Source organism: Mobula birostris, chromosome 19 (assembly GCF_030028105.1).
Source record: "Mobula birostris isolate sMobBir1 chromosome 19, sMobBir1.hap1, whole genome shotgun sequence".
Lineage (NCBI taxonomy): Eukaryota > Metazoa > Chordata > Chondrichthyes > Myliobatiformes > Myliobatidae > Mobula > Mobula birostris.
In genome coordinates this window covers 18,885,692-18,909,314 of record NC_092388.1, presented here as the reverse complement: position 1 = coordinate 18,909,314, position 23,623 = coordinate 18,885,692, and the positions used below count along the sequence as shown (strand labels likewise).

Below are 23,623 nucleotides of genomic sequence, written 5' to 3'. Positions count from 1 at the left end.
CATGAAAATTAAAACATTAGAATAATCCCCTGACCCAATTAAAAAGTTTGAAAAGTTAAAAGAAAACCCACTTAGCCTTTTAATGGTCAGTGATTTCAATTAACTGTATGGAGATATGCCAGCTATGGCTAGCATACGACTCAGGGGCCAGTTTAAAAAATGCTTCCAGTGCCTTACTTTAGACTGCACAACATTCTTGGGACACCCTGCGAGCTCAGAGGCACAGCAACTGGCCAAGTACCCAATTACCATTCTTCAACTTGCACTGCACTAGCTAACTAACGTTTGCCCTGCTCACCTTCAGTGCATGCTCTCTGGTATTAGACATTTCAACCCTGGGAAACAGATACTCTGCCTACTCAATCTTGTAAACATCTATCAATTTTCCCCTTAGCCTCTGGCACTCCAAAGAAAGCAATTTTAGTTTATCTAGCCTCCTGTGATAGCACGTGCCCTTGAAACCAAGCAGCATCTTGGTAAACCTCTCCTACACCCTCTTCAAAGCTTCAGCATCCTTCCTAGAGTGGGGCGACCTGAAATGTATGCACGATTCCAGATGTGGCCTAACCAGAGTTTTATAAAGTTGCAGCATAACCTCTCGACTTTTGAACTCAGTGCCTCGACGAATAAAAGCAAGCATTCCATAAGCCTTCTTAAGCATCTTATCTACCTGTGTAGCCACTTTCAAGGAGCTGTGAATTTGAATCCCAAGATCTTTCTGCTCAGCAACATTGTTAAGGATCTTGTCCTTAACCGTGTACTGTCTCCTTGCATTTACCCCACCAAGGTGCAACACCTCATATTCATCTGGGTTAAACTCCATCTGCCATTTCTCTCCCATATCTGCAACTGATCAACATCGTACTGTATTCTTTCCCAATCTTCTGCACTATCCACAACTCCACTAATCTTGGTATCATCTGCAAATCTACTTACCCACACACCTACATTTTCATCCAGGTCATTTATATACATTACAAACAGCAGTACAGATCACTGCAGAACCTCACGAATTACAGACCACCAGCTTGAATAAGTCCCTTCAATCACTACCCGCTGTCTGCTATGTGCCAGCCAGTTCTGAATCTAAACAGCCAATTCACTGCGGATTCTGTGCATCTTAACCTTCGGGATTAGCTTCCCATGAGGGACTTTGTCAAACCCTTTAATAAAATCCAGGTAGACAACATCCACTGCCCTACCCTCATCAATCTTTCTCGTTGCCTTGGCAAAAAACTCAATCAAGTTGGCTAAGGCACAGCCTGCCATGCACAAAGCCATGCTGGCTCTCTCTAATTAAGCCATGGGTTTCCAAATGCTCGTATATCCCATCACTAACAATTTTCTCAAGCAATTTCCCAGTAACTGACGTGAGATTCACTGGTCTATAGTTCACAGGATTTTCCCTTGTTCCTTTTCTTAAACTGAGGTACATTAGCCACTTGCCAGTCCTGTGGGACCTCACCTGTGGCTACAGGACATGAAGATACCGGTCAAGAGCCCAGCAGTCACATATCCTGCCTCCTTCGATAACCTGGGGTAAATCCCAACAGGCCCTGGGGACCTATGCACCTTAATACTCATTAGGAGGCCCAACACTTCCTCCTCCTTGACCTCTAAATGTCCTAACATATTGATACACTCAGCAACGATCTCCTGGTCTTCCACACCTTTTCCTTGGTAAATACTGAATCAAAATACTCAAAGTACCTCACTCACGTTCTCCACATCCAACCAAATATTCACTCCTTTACCCTTAAGTGGTCCCACCCTCTCCCTAGATATCCTCTTGCTCTTGATGTAGGTATAGAATGACTTGGAATTCACCTTAATCCTATTTGCCAAGGACTTTTCATGGCCCCTCCTGGCTTTCTGAATTCCCAAACAAGAGGAATTCAGCAGATACTGGAAATTCAAGCACACACATCAAAGTTGCTGGTGAACGCAGCAGGCCAGGCAGCATCTCTAGGAAGAGGTACGGTCGACGTTTCAGGCTGAGACCCTTAAGGGTCTGGCCTGCTGCGTTCACCAGCAACTTTGATGTGTTTCCGAATTCCCTTCTTTAGTTTTTTTTCTGGCTTCTTTTTACTCATGTGCTTTGTTTGATCTTAACTTCTGAAGTTTACATACTTGTCCTTTTTCTTCTTGACTAAGTTCATCACCTCTCTGGCCATCCAAAGTTCTCTTATCTAGCCACCCACGTCCTTCCTTCTAACAGGAACATAGTTTTCCTGTACTCTGTACAATTGATCTTTAAACAACTTCCACATGTCTGACATGGACTTGCCAGAGAAAAGGTGTTCCCAATTAACACTTCTTAGTTCCTGCCTAATGCCCTCATAATTACTCCAATTTAAAACTCTCCTACAAGGACTATCTAGATAAAGCCCTCATCTATAGCTACCCTGAAAGATAAGGATTTGTGGTCACTGTTCCCTAAGGCTATGTCCACACTACGCCAGACAATTTTGAAAACAAAGCTTTTTCTCTTCATTTTGACCTTCCGTCCACACTGAAACGGCGTTTTCAGCCCCCGAAAACGGAGATTTTCAGGAACAGTCTCCACAGTGAATAAATTTGAAAACGCCTAATATCCACTGCAGTGTGTACGGGGTAACCGGAGCTTTTCAAAACCACTGTCATGACGTGCTGGAACAGATGGCGGCAGTGCGGCATTTCATTGTTTCCTCCTTATTATTATTACTACTTTATTGTCGCCAAACAATTGATACTAAAGCGTACAATCATCACCGGCGATATTTAATTCTGCACTTTGCAGAACCTAACAATTTCAGAACAGACGGCAACGAGACCGAAGCCAGAAGAGTTAGAAATGTACTCACCAAATACTTTGACCCATAGCTTACTGAATAAATAAGTATACTCACTTTGCCCTGTTTTCTGTCCTTGTTCGTATGAAGGTGGTTTATCTATTTATGCAAGTACTTCTCTGACAATAGATGTGTAACAGCCTAATGTAACATTGTATGGAAATACAAGATAAACTGATGCAGATATGTTTTATACATTGAACAAGGCGCTTTATTAATGCAACAGTTAGTCAGTTTTTCAATATTTGTCATCAGCCGGGTCATACTGTCCGTGAACTCCCTGTTGGTTGCCTCCATACACTCCAGTATTTGTTTTTTTTAGTTTTAAGTCCTCCTGCGTGACAGCCAAGAGCAATTCCTTTTAAGTTTTTCTACTCTGTAACTGGACAAACGCGCACTAAGTATACCGTTTCCTTTTCGCTTGGTTTCTGTATGTCCTGCGCGTGCCCAGTAGAGAAGAATCGTCCAAATATCCATGTTAGTGTGGACAGAGATATTTTGAAAAACATTTAGTGTGTACGCCTGTCGTTTTTACTCGAAACCGGCGTTTTCAAAATTATCCAGCGTAGTGTGGACGTACCCTAAATGTTCACCCATTGAAAGGTCAGTAGAATACAGTATTTTAGAAAACTAATGCAAATCATAACCAAGGTTGGACCGCTCTGGGTGTTGAGCCGATTTGAAGGGGTGCACAATGCCTTCTCTGGCAGCAAAATGCAGAGCCGGAGCAATTTGCTGCAGCAGGTCCGAGAGCAAGGTTTGGACAATTTAATCATCAGCCCAGGAAGTCCGGGGGCTCCTCTCGTCACGATGCTAAAGCTGTGAGGCTGCTCCCAGCTGCTGTGCTCTGTGTCTTCAAACATTACGGCCACTAGCCCTGCTAATATGGTTAACTGAATAGAGGCTTTGGGCCTACTCCTGGGATTTGGATCCAAGGACTCAATTTGGTTCAGAATGCTGTTACTGTTGCTTGCTTCTATTGCTTGCATGATTTGTTCTGTGTTTTTTGCCCTTTCTCTGTGGACATGGGGGGGGGGGGGAGGGACCTTACTTTTTTTTACTTGGGTTCTTTCGGGTTCCTTGCTTTGTGACTGCCTGTAAGCAAACAAATCTCAAGGTTGTATAATTTATACATAGAAACATAGAAAATTTAGAGCATATTACAGGCCTTTTGGTCCATAACGTTGTGCCAACCACATAACCTACTCTAGAAACTGACTAGAATTTCCCTACCGCATAGCCCTCTATTTTTTTAAGCTTCATGTACCTGAGTCTCTTAAAAGACCCTATTGTATCCAAATTTATTCTTTGATAATAAATTAGCTTTGAACAACCCTAATCTACTGTTTCAATGCATCTACTCCTAGAGGTTGTAAATCCCTCTACAGCTAATATTTCCTCCACAGGATTTTCAGTATTTTATCCAGAAGCTCATCCCCATGACACCCACCTAAAGAACTATAAATATAAATTATTCTTGCATTAACATAAAACTTTAATTCTTTAATGCACTCAATTTCTTCTCCACTTCCCACACACACACAATTCATGCACTAATTTTACCAACTTTCAAAAACCCTTCAAAGTTGAAAAGCCCAGTTTCTTCCAGTATTTCTTCATAACTCTCGCAATTCATTGCATTTAGTGTATTCCCAGTTCTCTGGTGACCATAACTTGAGAGTATTCCAAGCAGAGAGCTTATCGGCGTATTAGAGAGCTTGCTCAAGATGCCTTCCAGAATAAAACAAGACATTGAGGCAAATTAGTAGGAGTTACTAATACTTCTAAATGGAAATACCAACTTGTTGGGAAACAGGCATTTCTTGCAGTGAGGAGTGAATGGGACAATTCATTGACAACAGTGAACTTGGACATTGTTTCATATTCTCAGAATGAGATTGGGAAAAAATGAGAAGTACTACAGTGAGAAATTTTAAATGCCTCTGAATAAACCACTGTGCACAAGGATACATTATTGACAGACTTAATGCATTATTCAAGTCCAATTTTCAAATAGATTACATACATGAAAAAGTAGTTTCCTCTGGCAGCAAAAAAACAAGTCCTGAGTTCACCAATGAGTGACAAACATACCAGCAAAAAAAATAGGAGGCCTGTGCAGCATCTGTCACCCTTCATGGGAGAATTAAATTACATTTGTTGACATAGCATAAAGTTAACTTTGCTTTGCATGGAGCCACCAGTTCAATTTAGTTCTTACATCCCTTACATTGATGAAAATTTATTGTTTCTCTGTACCAAGAGGATTTCTCCACTTTTCCAATAAATTGTATTCCTCTCAAAACACCAGAAGCATGATTGAAAGCAATATATTACAGTCCTGTGGAAAGTGCTGGCTCTGTACAAAATTACCTTGTGGTCCTTGACCAGCTATGATGTACAGCATTTTACAATAAATTATATTTTGGGTTGAGAAAGCTTCCTGGCACATACATACTTGCTTTCAGGCAATAGATGTACGAAACAATGAACATGTGTAGCAGGTTTCATTTTTAGAAACCTTTATTACTGAGATCAAAGTATATCAACAGGTTATGCAAAGGAAACTACGTTACCATTAACTTGGTTACAAAGCAGAACATTTCAGGCACACATTAAGTGAGCTCTTCATTTCCCTCCATTATATTGCATTATTTATACACAATACAAGCATTAGTGATGCTGGAGAAACTCAAGCAGGTCAGGCCACATTTACGGAAAGGAATAAACAGTCGATGTGTAAGGCTGAGGTCCTTTATCAGGACTGACCTGCTGAGTTCCTCCATCATTTTGTCTGTGTTGCTCTGGGCCACATCACGTGAATAGATTCTTAAAACACGTTCACAGTTTGGCATGCAAACAATTCCTGACAAAAAAAAAAATCCTTCGAGGGCATCCCCAAAAGTTATGTAACATTCTCACAACCTAAAATCACAAACTGACACAAAAGCAAGTGAGAAATCACTTGCAACCTCTCTGACTGGACCAAGGGTTGAACACCTACTGTCCCACCTGCGGCAAAATCTGTATTTCTTGCATAGGCCTCATTGGCCACCTCAGACTTAGAGCAAAGTCCTTGGGATACCTTGGGGGATAGTTTAAGAATCGTCAAATGCCAAAATCTGCTGTAACAGAAAATACTGGAAAACCATCAACTTGGAATATTAAAAGTTTCTCTCCACCGTGTTGTCTGACTACAGTATTGCCAGGATTTTGTTTTCTTTTAGTTTCATATTTCCATTATTTGCAATACTTTGATTTCATGCTACATCCTGAACTTCTACTAAATATGTCCTGAAGCACCAGATTCAACTCTCTGTAGCTTATAAAACCACCACATACTTAATAGAATTTTAAACACAAGACGACTCTGCAGGTGCTGGAAATCCAGAGTAACGAACACATTCATCAAAGTTGCTGGTGAATGCAGCAGGCCAGGCAGCATCTCTAGGAAGAGGTACAGTCGACATTTCGGGCCGAGACCCTTCAGCCCGAAACATCGACTGTACCTCTTCCTAGAGATGCTGCCTGGCCTGCTGCGTTCACCAGCAACTTTTGATGTGTGTTGCTTGAATTTCCAGCATCTGCAGATTTCCTCGTGTTTGCGTAACAAACACATTAATAGGCATACAAATGGCATTGAGTGGCATTCATTGAGAATATCAAAATTTACAGCTATTGATCATACACAAACACCTTAACTGATTGCTTGATTAATGATGCTGTCCTTTACCAGGTCAGCTTTCTGGAACATAAGCTAATAAGTGCAGCTAGGAAACTCAATCTACAGGTATCCTATTGCTTTTATTCCGCGAGTACAATACTGTATTACAAACGATTTAGTTGAGTACCTATCTACCTCAAAAAGCACATATTTTGCTCTCTTATTGCCAAGTCCGGTATTGGTGTTCAATGCACAATAAAATACCAATAGGGAACAATTTTAAAATGTGGCGTTTTCAAACTCAATGCAGTATATTGGCAAATGGCGTCGCTGTGAAATAGTATTATAGGAGAGGAAACTAAGCACTGTTTTCCCAAGAGGTGCAGCATTCCCTGCTGATAGCTTCCTTCAGGAAACGAGTAATAACCTCGAAGCAACACAAGAAACGCAAATACAAATCCGCAGTATTTACATAATAATAGCGCTGCTAATCCCGTTTTGTTATCACCCTAGGTTCGCGTAGACGCAATGAAACAGGAATGAAAACGACGCCAGAAACATGAAGATCCAATCGAAGAAACTGAATAAACATCAACAGCTTGTATCTAGACCCGAGCATCAGCTAAGGAGGTGAATTTCTACCGGACTTCCAGTCGGGGACTATTTCTGAGTCGGTGCTAATCGGGGCCTAAATTGCCCGCAAGATCGGTAGGGGGCGAGGAAGGGGTGGCTGGAAAGAAAGACCAGAAGATACATTGCAGTAGTTCAGGAAGGGGAAGCAAAGCACGGCGGTTAGGGTAGGATGGGGGTGGAGAGGAAGGAACGGGTGGGGAATGGGAGGGTGAAGTGGAAGGTACAGGTGGGGAGTGGGAGAGAGGAGGAGACGGGGGGGGTGAGAGAGGAAGGAACGGGCAAGAGAAGGAGTGGGTGGGAGGGGGGGAGGAGGAGTGGGTGGGAGGGGGGGAGGAGGAGTGGGGGGGAGGAGGAAGGGGGGGAGGAGGAAGGGGGGGAGGAGGAAGGGGGGGAGGAGGAAGGGGGGGAGGAGGAAGGGGGGGAGGAGGAAGGGGGGGAGGAGGAAGGGGGGGAGGAGGAAGGGGGGAGGAGGAAGGGGGGAGGAGGAAGGGGGGAGGAGGAAAGGGGGGAGGAGGAAAGGGGGGAGGAGGAAAGGGGGGGGGAGGAAAGGGGGGGGGAGGAAAGGGGGGGAGGAAAGGGGGGAGGAAAGGGGGGAGGGAGGAAGGGGGGGGAGGAAAGGGGGGAGGGAGGAAAGGGGGGAGGGAGGAAAGGGGGGAGGGAGGAAAGGGGGGAGGGAGGAGGGAGGGGGCAGGGGAAGGGGCGGGTAGTGGGGCAGGGTGGGTGCGAGAGGACAGGAGAAGGGGTGGAGGGGTGGGAGGGGGAAGGGGTGGCGGGGTGGGAGGGGGAAGGGGTGGAGGGGTGGGAGGGGGAAGGGGCGGGGCGGGAGGGGGCAGGGGAAGGGGCGGATAGTGGGGTGGGGTGGGGTGGGGTGGGGCGGGGGGGCAGGGGAAGGGGCGGGTGGGAGGGTGCAGGGGAAGGGGTGGGTGGGGAGGCGGGTGCAGGGGAAGGGGCGGGGGACGCAGGGGAAGGGGCGGGGGGACGTGGGTGGGAGGGTGCAGGGGAAGGGGCGGGGGGAGTGGGTGGGAGGGTGCAGGGGAAGGGGCGGGGGGAGTGGGTGGGAGGGTGCAGGGGAAGGGGCGGGGGTAGTGGGTGGGAGGGTGCAGGGGAAGGGGCGGGGGGAGTGGGTGGGAGGGTGCAGGGGAAGGGGCGGGGGGAGTGGGTGGGAGGGTGCAGGGGAAGGGGTGGGGGGAGTGGGTGGGAGGTTGCGGGGAAGGGGCGGGTAGGGGGGAGTGGGTGGGAGGGTGCAGGGGAAGGGGCGGGTAGGGGTGGGGGGGAGAGAGGGTCCAGGGGAAGGAACGGGTAGGGGTGGGAGGGGAAGGAACGGGTAGGGGTGGGAGGGGAAGGAACGGGTAGGGGTGGGGGGGGAAGGAACAGGGGGGGAAGGAACGGGTAGAGGTGGGGGGGGAAGGAACGGATGGGGGGAAGGAACGGATGGGGGGAAGGAACGGGTGGGGTAGGGGGGGAAGGAACGGGTGGGGTGGGGGGGAAGGAAAGGGTGGGGTGGGGGGGAAGGAAAGGGTGGGGGGAAGGAACGGGTGGGGGAAAGGAACGGGTGGGGGAAAGGAACGGGTAGGGGGAAAGGAACGGGTAGGGGGAAAGGAACGGGTAGGGGTTGGGGGGAGAAGGAACGGGTGGGGTGGGGGGAGAAGGAACGGGTGGGGTGGGGGGAGAAGGAACGGGTGGGGTGGGGGGAGAAGGAACGGGTGGGGTGGGGGGAGAAGGAACGGGTAGGGGTAGGGGGGAAGGTAGGGATAGGGGGGAAGGTAGGGATAGGGGGGAAGGTAGGGATAGGGGGGAAGGTAGGGATGGGGGGGAAGGTAGGGATGGGGGGAAGGTAGGGATGGGGGGAAGGTAGGTAGGGATGGGGGAAGGTAGGGATAGGGGGGAAGGTAGGGATAGGGGGGGAAGGTAGGGGTGGGGGTGGGGTGGGGGGAAGGTGGGGGTGGGGTGGGGGGGAAGGTAGGGGTGGGGGGAGGAACGGGTAGGGGGTAGGGGGGAGGAACGGGTAGGGGGTAGGGGGGAGGAACGGGTAGGGGGTAGGGGGGAGGAACGGGTAGGGGGTAGGAACGGGTAGGGGGAAGGAACGGGTAGGGGGAAGGAACGGGTAGGGGGAAGGAACGGGTAGGGGTAGGGGGAAGGAACGGGTAGGGGTAGGGGGAAGGAACGGGTAGGGGGAAGGAACGGGTAGGGGGTGGAAGGGAGGGAGGGAGGGTGGAAGGGAGGGAGGGAGGGTGGAAGGGAGGGAGGGAGGGTGGAAGGGAAGGAACGGGTAGGGGGTGGGAGGGAGGGAGGGTGGAGAGGAAGGAACGGGTAGGGGTAGGGGGGAAGGAACGGGTAGGGGTAGGGGGGAAGGAACGGGTGGGGGAAAGGAACGGGTGGGGGAAAGGAACGGGTAGGGGTTGGGGGGAGAAGGAACGGGTGGGGTGGGGGGAGAAGGAACGGGTGGGGTGGGGGGAGAAGGAACGGGTGGGGGGAAGGAACGGGTAGGGGTGGGGGGAAGGTAGGGGTGGGGGGAAGGTAGGGGTGGGGGGAAGGTAGGGATGGGGGGAAGGTAGGGATGGGGGGAAGGTAGGGATAGGGGGGAAGGTAGGGATAGGGGGGAAGGTAGGGATAGGGGGGAAGGTAGGGATAGGGGGGGAAGGTAGGGGTGGGGGTGGGGTGGGGGGGAAGGTAGGGGTGGGGGGAGGAACGGGTAGGGGGTAGGGGGGAGGAACGGGTAGGGGGGAGGAACGGGTAGGGGGGAGGAACGGGTAGGGGTGGGGGGGAAGGAACGGGTAGGGGTAGGGGGAAGGAACGGGTAGGGGGAAGGAACGGGTAGGGGGAAGGAACGGGTAGGGGGAAGGAACGGGTAGGGGGTGGAAGGGAGGGAGGGAGGGTGGAAGGGAGGGAGGGAGGGTGGAAGGGAAGGAACGGGTAGGGGGTGGGAGGGAGGGAGGGAGGGTGGAGAGGAAGGAACGGGTAGGGGTAGGGGGGAAGGAACGGGTGGGGGGGAAGGAACGGGTAGGGGGGGAAGGAACGGGTAGGGGGGAAGGAACGGGTAGGGGGGGAAGGAACGGGTAGGGGGTGGGAGGGTGGAGAGGAAGGAACGGGTGGGCGAAGGCTAGAAACGGGTGGGGACGGGGGGAGAGGAGAAGGCTGGGGACCGGGGGGAGAGGAGAAGGCTGGGGACCGGGGGGAGAGGAGGGAGGAAGGAACGGGTGGGGGAGGGGAAGATGAGGAAGTAGTAGAGCAGAAAGTGCGGGTACACCCGGGTAGTTACAGAAGGTATGTGGGTTAAAGGAAGGGGCGTGGGAAGGAAAGTGTTGTTGTAGCCCCAGTGAGGTTGGGGAGGGGAAAGCAACGGGAAAATACCAGGGTGGTGGGAGTGGAGAAGGAAGAAGCATGAGGTGGGGGATAAGCGGGGTGGGGGTGGTGGGTACCCTGCGTCCGGATTATCCTCACCTTCGCCTTCTGCGGCGCCGACAGGCGGATATCGTGTACAAAAGGATTCCTGACCGGGGGCAGGCGAGTGCAGCCCTCGCCGTCTGCTCCTGCCGCCGAGCAGCCCTCTCTCCTCGGCATCCTCATATCGAGCGACAGGCCGCGGGTCTGAGACGGTTGCAGGAAAACGCGATGCGGGAGCCCCTCCCTCGGTGTGCGCTCTCTCCCTGCCTGCTTCCTTCTCTCGCTCTCAGGCCCCGACCGCGTCGCAGCCGCTCGTCCTGGCAACGCCTCCCGGCTCCGGGAGCGAGCCCCCCGCGCGCACACGCCAGCACGTCAGCGCCGGAGGCGCGCGCCTAATCTTGCGGCTGCCCCGTCCGGGGTGCAGACGGTACGTTGATACCACCCTTCCCGAGAGATGCTTGTGTGCAGGCTTTCAGAAGGAGAGGTTTAAGAGTAATCTTTGTGAGGCATTAGTTTTCTGCCGTCCCGTTCACTTCGTGCAGAACATTGTACCGTCTGAATTCGGCGAGGTATTCGAATTGGAAGCAGGAAAGAGGCTACTCGGCCCCTTGAGTCTGATCCACTGGATAATAAGATTTCAGTCGGTCTGATTGCTCTGATTGAGCATTCTCCTCAACCCGCGGTAATGGTTCAGCCTTTGAATGTCGTGAATCCATCTAGCTCTTCCTTGTTGGGCGGTTGCCCGGGTAGATTGTCCATTTGGTAGACTGCCTCAGCGCCAAACCTGCTAACTAGCACCAATATTTCGCTTGAAGGGTCCTGCCAGTCGCATCCTTACTGGATGGTGAAAACATCACTTTCGACGCACTCCGCCCTCAGGCGACGAGACGGTTGCTTGTCTATTTGGGAGCTGTGGGTTTGCAAAAGAGGTTACGGAGATAGATGCAAGTGTCCTGGGTCACTGTTCATCCCGAACTACAAAATAACAGAGAATTCGCTGATCTACGGGCCGTTCCCAGGGTCACACAGAGACGGGCATCAACTGCTGCTGGAAGATCATCAATTCGGTGAAAGAACCTCTGGTCTGTCCGAAACTTGTTGGTCTTTCAGCACAGTGAGATGTCCGCAGGGGCGTTCCAGGCTGCAAGAGTCCATGCTGAGAAGCGCACTGAAAATAGTCACAGCCAATATAAGGGCTCAGCGGGGAAGGACCATAGTTTAGTGTTCTTACCGTACTGGTCAGGTACGCGTTGATTCGTGTAGGGAAGCCGTTTCAGATTGTATTTGTGTATCAGCTCAGGAGGGCAGATGACTGGCAAGGGTGCTATGGGTTTTTAAAAAAAGTAAGATGACAACTCACTTTCAGTATCGTCTAGTAATAGAAAAGATTTGCAACTGTTAATTCTATATATATTAATATGAATAAAATTTATTTTGATTTTAAAATACTTTATCTGCTTCTCCCACGCATTGAGGAAGAATTTTGAAGATTCAGGATGCCTGAAGAGAGAAAATGAAAAATCATATCATCCCTGTCTTATATGGACAGCACTTTATTTTTAAACAATGAGCCCTGGCTCTACATCATTATTAAGTCCATTTTGGCAAGACCCCTTAGAGCAGGGGTTCCCAACCTTTTTTAATGCCATGGAGTGTTACCATTAACCGAGGGGTTAGTGTACCCCAGGTTGGGGACCTCTGCCTTAGGGTCTTATGCTTCTATTAAATCTCTACATTCTTCAGAACTCCAGTGGATTCTAATCCAGCTTCTCCCACATTACCTCAGAAGCCATCTGCTGATTCCAGTCTAATGAATCTTTTCCAAACTGTTTCCATTGCGCCAGCATCTTTCCTTAAATACGTTGTGCTGCAGATGAGTTCTCCTCATCTTCCCATATAAATAAAACATTACCTTCCTACTTTTATATCCAATTTAACTTGCAACAGACAACATTCTGTTCACCTCCCCCCACCCCCCAATTTCTGATTCACAGCTATTTTGGGGATATTGTTAGTGTGAAGGATGATGCAAAAATTCCAGTTTCATTCATCTGACACCTTGTCTCACTTTTCTCTCTTATTAGTCTTTTAATCCTGTGACCTCTCTTTAGGTTTAAGAATACTTTTACTTCTTTAGTTAGTACAGATGATCTGTCTTTCCTTTTGAATTTTGCTTTCTTTTTGGAATGCATCTATTATGTACGTTCTGCAAGATCCCCTGAGATGCCTATCACTGTAAGTTGATTGATCAGCCTCTCATCCTAATTTGCCAGTTCATTTTACTTGTTCTGCTTTCATGTCTCATTGTCACCCTTACTTAACTTTAAAATACCAATCCTAGACCTATTCTTCACTCTCTCAAATGAAAAACTCAATCATGAATTCAATGGATGCTACTAAAGGACACCTTCATATTAATCGATATTAATTTATTCTATGTTTGCACACTACCAGACTTAGTGCAGTCTATTTTCTGATGGGTTCCAGACATGCTAAGAGATGATCCTGAAAATGTTATGAATTCCTCATTTAGACTACCTTTTCCCATCTGACTCTGGTAGTCTATATGTAGTTTAGAATCCCGTTTGCATATCATGTTCTTTCGGTTATACTCTAATCATTTCTTCCTTTATTCTCCGTCCCACCCTGTTGTTACTGTTAGAGGCCTGTATATCACCTCTACATATTACTTAATGCCTATATCATTTTTTCCTTCTATAATTCTGCATCCACTGTCTGGATCCCTGAATGTTAGTCGTTCCTCTTTTGCACTAAGATCTTTAATATTTCATGGAGTCAGTTTTCCACTTTTTCTAACTTCTTGATACCTAAATATCATGTTCTTACAAAAATCTAGAGGAACTCAGCAAGTCAGGTAGCATCTATGGAGGGGAATCAACAGTCAATATTTTGGCTAATCAAGACGGCACCGAGCTGTGGCATTCATCGAGGTCATGGTTCTGACTTAGTTGTTTCATAGGTACATAGTAATGGTTTTGGGGACAGCATAGGGAGTTAGGAATCATGTTAGGGTTTAGGGACGAGGGGGAAATAGAGGTGTTCGAAGGTCTGTAAACAGATATCGAGTCAACTATCACTGTGGATGAAGAACAGTGATCCCCGTGGTCAGTGTCTGAGGCCAGTGAGCCCCGTGGAAGTTGCCAGGTCCTGTGTGAGCGGGAGACACAACGGCCAGTGATCGCCTAGGTTGGTGAGTCCCAGAGCTGGAGGCCCGTCATCGGAGAGTCGTGAGATTGATACGGTAGATCAAGGTCCGATGGTTGAAGACTGAAGTTGCCGAGTCCAAAAGTTGAGTTCGGATGGTTGAAGCTCTGGGTTGGAATGGCCAGAAGTCAGAACCCCGAGGTCTGCAAGGCCACTGGAGGCTGGAGGCCCAGGGGTATCCTATCCTAGGGTTGGAGCCTGTCTGTGTGTGTGAGTGGGTGGGTAGTTGGGGAGATGGGGAGTAAGTGGCTTATTTTGCAGTTGTTGTTGCTTGGGATGTTTTGCTGAACATTGTGGGCATGCTTTATTGGTGATGTTTGTGGGCTGACCCCAGCACATCTTTAGTTTGTGTTTGTTAACACAAATGACGCATTTCGCTATATGTTTTGATGTATGCGTGATAAATATCTGAATCTGAGGTCTCGGCCTGAAAGGTCAACTCTCCACAGATGCTGCCTGACTAGCTGGGTTCCTCCAGCGTCTTGAGCATGTTGCTCAAGATTTCTAACATTTGCAGAATCTCTTGTGATCAAGATCTTTCTCATGTATCTAAAAGTTGACTGACCAGGTATCTGTTTTCTGCAAAGAAAGCAATATCACATAAAGAGGGAAGAGATTAGAAATTGTCTACACTACGAAGACAGAAAGATTTCGATTAGAGGATCTAACTTGATTAGTTAGACCCCATTCTGGGTTATGAGAAAGGTGAAGATTCTGTCCCCAAACTTACCATCTTACTTTTATATAAGGATGATGTCAAATTGGAGCATTTATAGAAGTTTGGGGAATTTTCAAAGGATGTCAAAAGGGGAACTTACTTTGCTGGGGAAATAGCCTTAAAATTGAAGCCTGGCCATTCAGGAGAGAAATTGAAATATATATGTTCATGCAGAATATGGAAGTGTGAAATGCTTGTCATAGATGCTAGTTCAGATAATATTTGAAACTCTGAAGCTGACTAGGAGTATAAAGGTGTGTATCAAGATGACTGGATGAAGTCTGGAAACAGATCACCCAAGTGAACAATGAAGCAGGGTTAAATATCTGACTTCCTACAATTTATTTACTTATTGAGATACAGCACGGAATTGGCCTTCGAGTTGCAACACCCAGCAATATCCTGATTTAACCCTAGCCTACTCATAGGACAATTTATACTGGCCAGTTAACCTACCAACTGATGTACCTCTTGGACTGTGGGAGGAAACTGGAGCATCCGGAAGAAACCCACACGGTCACGGGGAGAATGTACAAACTCCTTACAGCCAGCGGCAAGATTTCACATAATTTCACTCAACAATTATTTTCAGGTTAATTTCCTTCAGTCAAATGGAAAGGGTGGTGTGGATGACATATTCCACAGAGAATGGATTGAGAAGCCTGAGGTAACCATGGTAACCTTGTGGGAGGTTCCATCATCCTGACATTCTATTTTGAACATGAGAAGGGGAGTTGCCCCTGGATCCCTGTCCAACACGTATCCTCAGGTAACCTTTGTGAAGGCAGGCGATTTGGCAATAGTTGCATTGTTATTTGTGGTAGCTTGTGTATAAATTGGATGTTGTGCTTCCTACATTTACAACAGTGACTACACTTTAGGATGTACTTCAGTGGCTGTAAGCAGCCTTGAGACATATTGAAATTAATGTGAAAGTCATCGTTAAAAAAACAAGCCTCATTTGGAATATCTGATTTCTCCACTTTTTCTGTTAGTACTTTGCCCGATATCAGGCAAGCTAGCAGAAGTATACATTCAGTGGCCACTTTATTAGATGCATATTATGCAAAAATCTAATCAGCTAGTCATGTGGCAGCAACTCAGTGAATAAAAGCATATAGAGAAGGGCAAGAGGTTCAGTTGTTGTTCATAGCAAACATCGGAATGGGGAAGAAACGTGATCAGTGACTTTGACTTCGGAATGATTGTTTGCACCAGACGAGGTAGTTTGAGTATCTCAGAAACTGCTGATCTCCTGGGATTTTCACGCACAACATTCTCTAGAGATTACAGAGAATGGTGCAATAAACAAAAAAAAATCAAATGTGTGGCAGTTCTCTGGGGAAAAATGCCCTTTTAATTAGAGAGGTCAGAGGAGATTGGCCAGACTGGTTTAAGCTGGCAGGAAGCTAATAGTAACTCAAATAACCACATATTGCAACAATGCTGTGTAGGAGAGCATCTCTGAATGCTCAACACATTGAACCTTGAAGTGGACAAGCCACAGCAGCAGAAGACCATGAACATATACACCCTCTGAGAGGATATAGTCATGAAAATCAACTAAATTAGGAATTTGTGTTACCTTGTTTCAATATCTTTGAGAATGAATTTATGTCATTATTCTTCTGTGGTCCGTGAATCCAACAGGAATATTACCTCCCAATTATCTACTACTCTAGCACATGGCCAAGTGGTTAAGGCGTTCGTCTAGTTATCTCAAGGTCGCTAGTTCGAGCCTCAGCTGTGGCAGCATGTTTGTGCCCTTGAGCAAGGCACTTAACCACACATTGCTCTAGTCTGTGCGAGGAGTGGTGCCCCACACAGACTTCCAATCTTCGCCTTGTAAGGCATGAATATGCCCGACACAGGCCTCTCATGGTCTGAGTCGACGTTCCCTCCTCCCGCCCCCTCCCTCCCTAGCACTTTACCACCTCTCACAGAAGGACAGCAAAGTTGAAGGTTCAGGGAATTTGCAAATAATAGTGTTTAAAAACAGATGCCAATTCCAGTTTACTTTGATTGTTATAAAATTTTAGCATCTTATATGCAATATAAGATAATACAATTTACTGAGGGCCAGATCAGAGGCATTCAAGTCTGGCAACCAAGAAAGTTACAAGAAGTCCAGGTATGATCTCTGGAAAGCCATTTCATGGGCAAAGTAGCAATTCCAGAATAAACTCGCATCAATGAAGGATGTTGTCATAAGTGTAAAGCGAGTAGAGCCCAAAGTAATACAGCTCCAAATTTGCTGATGACACCACTTTTGGTGGCCAAATTAAAGGTGGTGATGTATCAGCATGTAGGAGGGAGCTTGAAAATCTGGCTGAGTGGTGCCACAACAAAAACCTCTTACTCAATGTCAGCATGACCAAGGAGCTGATTATTGACTTCAGGAGGAGGAAACTGGAGGTTCATGAGCTAGTCTTCATTGGAGGATCAGAAGTGGAGAAGGGCAGTAATTTTAAATTCCTCAGTGTTATCATTTCAGAGGACCTGTCCTGGGCCCAGCACATAAGTGCAATTATGAAGAAAGCATGGCAGCACCTCTACTTCCTTAGGAGTTTGCGAAGATTTGGCATGACATGTAAACATTGATAAACCTCTATAGATGTGTGGTAGAGTGTATATTAACTGCCTGCATCACAGCCTGGTATGGAAACACCAATGCCCTTAAATGGAAAATCCTACAAAAACAAGTGGATATGGCCCCATCTATCAAAGTCCTCCCCACCATTAAGCAGGAAAGCAGCATCCATCATCAGGGACCCCCCACCAACTAGGCCATGCTCTCTTCTCACTGCTGTCATCAGGAAGAAGGTACAAGAACATCAGGACTCACAACCCCAGCTTCAGGAAACAGTTACTATTCCTCAACCATCAGGCTCTTGAATGAAAGGGGATAACTTCACTCAACCTCACTTGCCCATCACTGAAATGTTTCCACAACCTACGGAATCACTTTCAAAGACTCGTCATCTCATGTTTTTGATATTTATTGCTTATTTATTATTATTCTTTCTTTCTTTTTGTATTTATACAGCTTGTTTTTCTTTGCACACTGGTTGAATGCCCAGCTGGTGTGGTCTTTCCTTGATTCTATTATATTTCTTATTCCATTACGTGGTTATTGAGTATGCCCACAAAAAAATGAATCTCAAGGTGACATATATGTACTTTGATAATAAATTTACTTTGAACTATTACAAAAAATGATTGTTACAGGGATGTATTGAATTCTTAGACCTATCACAAAATAACTATCTACAATAAACATCTACTAATCATTATTAGATAAGGCACAATATACTTCCTCTAATATTAACATCATGTAACCTGTAAATTGGGATTAATATAAAAGGTGCCAGGAGGTACTGTCAAATCAGAACAGAATATGAAATACCATGGTTCTTCTGGTTTAGTATAAACAAAAGTAGTCTTAGTTTAACTCTAAAAAGAATCAGACTGAACACTTGGTTTTGCTTTTATTTTCAATTGATTGTGTTATGATTGGCAGTTCTTGGCAAATCCATTAATATCAGCATTGATGGATCTTCAGGTACATTTGTACCGAATACATTTGCCACTGTTGCAATAATCAGTCAGTTAAATATCAAATATTTTACTTGAAATCAAACCAACTATGATACTTAGTTCAAGTTCCAATACATTCTCTTTCAGATTGTTTCAGCAATGGGGAGATTGACCTGTTTAATAAGTACTGGGGCTGTGGGCAGGAAAGGAAAAGCCCACAGCTACCATTTCTGTTTTCAGTGCAAGGGCTGATTTTGTCTTGCGAGGAAGGAATTCCCCACATTTTACTGGACAATGTAATTTTTTTTCTCAGTTAAGCTTTTGTTTTTTTTTTGAAAGCATACGTCGATTCTGTATCCACCACTTTGATCATTGCATTGCAGTACAATGCATTTGTCCTAACTCAATGAACAAAAATATTTTTCCAAATAGATTTTGGTATTCATGCCAATTACCTTAAATCTGTGTCCTCTGACCATTGACTTTCCTGCTATGAGAAATAATTCCTCTTATGTTCTCCATGTAAACCCTTCAGAATTTTTTAAAACCACAAACATGTATCGTGACTTCTCCCATCCTTTCATATAACTGTAATCCCTTATCCCTGGAAACATTCCAGTAAATATTTTCATTCCCTGCTCAAAGCCTTTGCATCTATCCTAAATAATTTGCCAAAATACTTAAGTTGAGTACAAACGAATATTTTATATGTTTAATGTAACCACTTGGTTTCTTTATTATATGATTCTAGTACATTGTACATTATCCCATGCATTTTATTAATTGTTATGTTTGTCTATTCTGTCATCTGGTGCATAAACAAAATAGATCTTCTTCCTAATATTCCAGATGTCAGGTAAATTGGTAAATTGGTTTATTATTATCACATGCTGTATATCAACGCACAGTTAAAATATTTGTTTTGCATGCCATACATACATATCACTTCATCACTTCATCTTGGGGCCAGGCAAGATGTTCCCTTGGATCTTGTGAGAGGTTAGTGTAGAAATTGCAGGGGCCAAAGCAAAGATATTTAAAACGTCCTTAGCTGAAGTGCCGGATGATTGGAGGATAGCTAATGTTGTTTCGTTGTTTAAGAAAACCAGTAAATTATAGGCTGGTGAGCCTGGCATTTTTAGTGGGTGAGTTATTGAATGGTATTCTAAGGGACTGGGTATATAAGTATTTGGATAGACAGGTACTGATTAGGAATTGTCAACACGACTTTGTGTGTAAAAGGTCAAGCCCAACCAATCTTATAGAAATTTTCGAAGAAGTTATCAGGAAAGTTGATGAAGGCAAGGCAGTGGATGTTGACAACGTGGGCTCTAGCAAGGCCTTTGACAAGGATCTGCATGGGCCCTTGATTAAGAAGGTTCGGTCGTTTAGCATTCACGATGAGGTCTAAATTGGATTAGACGCTGGCTTCACAGGAGAAGACAGAGTTGTAGTAGATGGTTGCTTCTCTGACTGGAGGCCCAAGACTAATGGTGTGCTGTGGGCATTGGTGGTGGGTTCATTGTTCTTTGTCATCTATATCACGATCTGGATGATAATGTAATAAACTGGATCATCTGCCCATGACGTTAAGATTGGGGTGGAAGGGACAATGAGGAAGACTATCAAAACTTGCAGTGGGATCTGGACCAGCTGGAAAAATGGCAGATGGAATTTAATGCAGACAATTGTGAGGTGTTACAATTTGGGAGGACAAACCAAGGTAGGACTTGCATGGTGAGTGGTAGGGCACTGAAGAGAGTGGTAGCACAGGGGGACCTGGAAATGCAGATATATAATTCCTTGAAAGTGGTGTCATGGCAGATAGGGTCATAAAAGCTTTTGCCATACTGGCCTTTGTAAATCAAAGTATTGAATACAGGAAATGTTGCAGTTGTATAAGATGTTGGTAAGGCCTAATTTGGAATATTGTGTGTGGTTTTGGTCACCTACCTACAGGAAAGGTATCAATAATATTGAAAGAATGCAGAGAAAAATTTCAAGGATGTTTACAGGACTTGAATAGTTATGACTTTAATCCCTAGAGTGTAGAAGCATGAGGGGAGATTTGATAGAGGCATACAAAACTATAAGGAGTATAGATAAGGTAAATGCAAACAGACTTTTTCCACTGAGGTTAGGTGAGACTAGAGCTAGAAGTCATGGGTTAAGGGTGAAAGGTAAAATGTTTAAGGGAAACATGAGGGGTTAACATTTTCAATCAGAGGGTGATGAGAGTGTGGAATGAACTGCCAGCAGAATTGGTGACTGTAGGTTTGATTTCAACATACTGTATAAGAGAAACTTGGGTGGGTATTTGGATGGGAGGGGTAAGGAGGGCTATGGTCTGGGTGTGGGTGGAAGGGACTAGACAAATTAAGTTTGGCAGAGAATAGATGGTCCAAATGAGCTGTTCCCTATGACTATGACATCAGTACGTTGAGGCAGTACAAGTGAAAAGCAATAACAGAATGCAGACTAAATGTAGTGTTACAGCTTCGTCAGGTTTTGTTCTGAGGCATCAACAGTTCCTCCCCTCCCCCACAGTTGCTGCTTGGCTCATGGAGTTCCTCCAGCAGATAGTTTTTTTGCTCCAGATTCTAGCATCTACAAATCACATAAGCAATATGAGGCGGAGGAAGCTAATTGGTCCTTTGAGCCTACACTCCATTCATCAGGATTATCGCGGATCTCAGTGCTATCTCCTCACACCATCTCCCCATCTGCGATTCCCCTCATGTCCAAATATCTAGATCAGTGCTTTGAATGAACTGAGTGATTGAGCCTCCGGGGTTTTCTGGCTAGGGAAATTCCATAACTTCATCATCCTCCAACTAAAGTATTTTCTTATCATCTCAGTTCTACAAGACACATCCCCTGTTCTCAATCTGTCCACAGTCCTAGCTCCACAGCCAAGGGAAAGCATAGCCAATTCTGTTTCCCACGCAACAAACAAACTGCTGGAAGAACTCAGTGAGTGGAGCATTATCTGGAGAGAAATGAATGGAGTCAACATTTCAGTTAACACCCTTCATATGGAGGGGTGAAGGAGTCCAGAAAATCTGCAGGCACCTTTCTGTCCCAATGATTCCCTCCTCCCAAACCTATTAAACAAATTCTACTGCGGGTTTGGCTCACAGATCACACTTCAAAGATCCCTCTAGTGCCCCTTCAGCCAGACCATTGCCAATGGCTCACACCTTTTTGTTGTCAAGGACAAGGGGGTGAGAAAGCTGTTCGGGAAGCAAAAAATATCAAGAAGGCTGCTGGCCCCGACTCTCTCTCCCCTGCCGTCCTTAAACACTGCGGTGCAGCACAGGAGTGTCAGAACCTGCACCACCAGGTTCAGGAACAGTTAGTACCCCTCAACCAACAGGCCCTTGAACCAGAGGAGACAAGTTCACTTGTCCCATCACTGAACTGGACTCACTTTCAAGCACTCTTTATCTCATGTTCTTGGTATTCATTTATTTATTAATATCTCTTTTTTTCTCTTTGTGTATTTTCACAGTTTATTGTTTATTTTTGCACGTTGGTTGTTGTTGTCCGCTCCATTGGGTGTGGGTTTTCATTGATCCTACAGTGTTTCTTGTATCCTGCAAGAAAAGGAATCTCAGGATTGTATATGGTGACATAAATGAACTTATAAAAGTTTACTTTGAACTTTTAACCAACTATCTACATTCTTCACAGACATTTTGAATCAGTCTTTGAAACTCTGCTTTGTTCCAGCATGTTTCAAGAAATCTGTTGTTATTCTAGTTCCAAATCACAGGACTCAATGACAACAGGCCAGTTGCACTCACATCAGTTATAATGAAGACCTTCAAAAGGCTGGTCAAGTCATTTCTCAATTTCCAGAACTCTACCCATCCTGCAAAAGCTCATTTCTGGAAAGCACTATAGGGCTATTAAAACAAACAAACAGAAAATCACGATGTCTTAAAAGTTCCTTTCTCCAGGTGGTTAATCCGATTAATCAATCTAGTTAGCGCCCAACCTGCTCTATTACCTCAGCTGCAGCACTGCACTATAAATACATTGAACCACTTTTTCTAATGCTACTTACATTGTAAGTACATGCTGCTATTTATATATTTCTGCACATTTTATTTCATATCTATATTTTAACCTCTAGCTTATTTCAACATAATATGTAATTCTTCAGAATTGTTGAATGTTGTTCTTTGTTGCATGTTGGGCTGACACACCATCACAAATATCTAAAACATGTAAAGGCATTTGGCAAATAAAGTTGATTCTTGATCTTTAATCCTTCTTCCTGTTCAAGCATTATATTTGTTGCTCACAATGTCTTCATCCCGACAAAAGAAAAACTAAGCTCCTATTATATAACCATATAACAATTACAGCATGGAAACAGGCCATCTCAGCCCTTCTAGTCCATGCCGAATGCTTACTCCCACTGAGTCCCACCGACCTGCACTCAGCCCATAACCCTACATTCCTTTCCTGTCCATGTAGCTATCCAACTTTAAATGACAACATTAAACCTGCCTCAACCACTTCTGCTGGAAGCTCGTTCCACACAACTACCACTCTCTGAGTAAAGAAGTTCCCCCTCATGTTACCCCTAAACTTTTGCCCTTTAACTCTCAACTCATGTCCCTCTTGTTTCAATCTCCCCTACTCTCAATGGAAAAAGCCTATCCATGTCAACTCTATATATCCCCCTCATAATTTTAAATACCTCTATCAAGTCCCCCCACAACCTTCTACGCTCCAAAGAATAAAGACCCAACTTGTTCAACCTTTCTCTGTACTTAGGTGATGAAACCCAGGTAACATTCTAGTAAATCTTCTCTGTACCCTCTCTATTTTGTTGACATCTTTCCTATCAGTCGGTGACCAGAACTGTACACAATACTCCAAATTTGGCCTCAACAATGCCTTGTACAATTTCAACATTACATCCCAACTCCTATACTCAATGCTCTGATTTATAAAGGCCAGCATACCAAAAGCTTTCTTCACCACCCTATCCACATGAGATTCCACTTTCAGGGAACTATGCACCATTATTCCTAGATCGCTCTGTTCTACTGCATTTTTCAATACCCTACCATTTACCATGTATGTCCTATTTTGATTAGTCCTACCAAAATGTAGCTCCTCACATTTATCAGCATTAAACTCCATCTGCCAACTTTCAACCCAATCTTCTAACTGGCCTAAATCTCTCTGCAAGCTTTGAAAACCTACTTCATTATCCACAACTCCACCTATCTTAGTATCATCTGCATACTTACTAATCCAATTTAGCACCCCATCATCCAGATCATTAATCTATATGACAAACAACATTGGACCCGGTACAGATCCCTGAGGCACACCACTAGTCACCGGCCTCCAATCTGACAAGCAGCTATCCACCACCACTCTCTGGCGTCTCCCATCCAGCCACTGCTGAATCTATTTTACTACTTCAATATTAATACCTAATGATTGAACCTTCCTAACTAACCTTTCATGTGAAACCTTGTCAAAGGCCTTACTGAAGTCCATATAGACAACATCCACCACTTCACCCTCGTCAACTTTCCTAGTAATCCCTTCAAAAAATCCAGTAAAATTTGTCAAACATGACCTTCCACACACAAATCCATGTTG

At 45.5% G+C, this 23,623-nt stretch overlaps 1 protein-coding gene across 1 annotated transcript in view; it reads right to left on the bottom strand.

Annotated features, from left to right (window-relative positions):
• Positions 1-10,826, bottom strand: part of LOC140212457 (lysophosphatidylcholine acyltransferase 1-like) — a 122,400-nt gene extending 111,574 nt beyond the window's left edge. The window contains exon 1 of the mRNA XM_072283273.1: positions 10,570-10,826. Coding sequence (XP_072139374.1) covers positions 10,570-10,695 — 126 coding nt within the window. The 5' untranslated portion in view covers positions 10,696-10,826. The remainder of the gene's footprint in view (positions 1-10,569) is intronic.
• Positions 10,827-23,623: the final 12,797 nt, after the last annotated feature.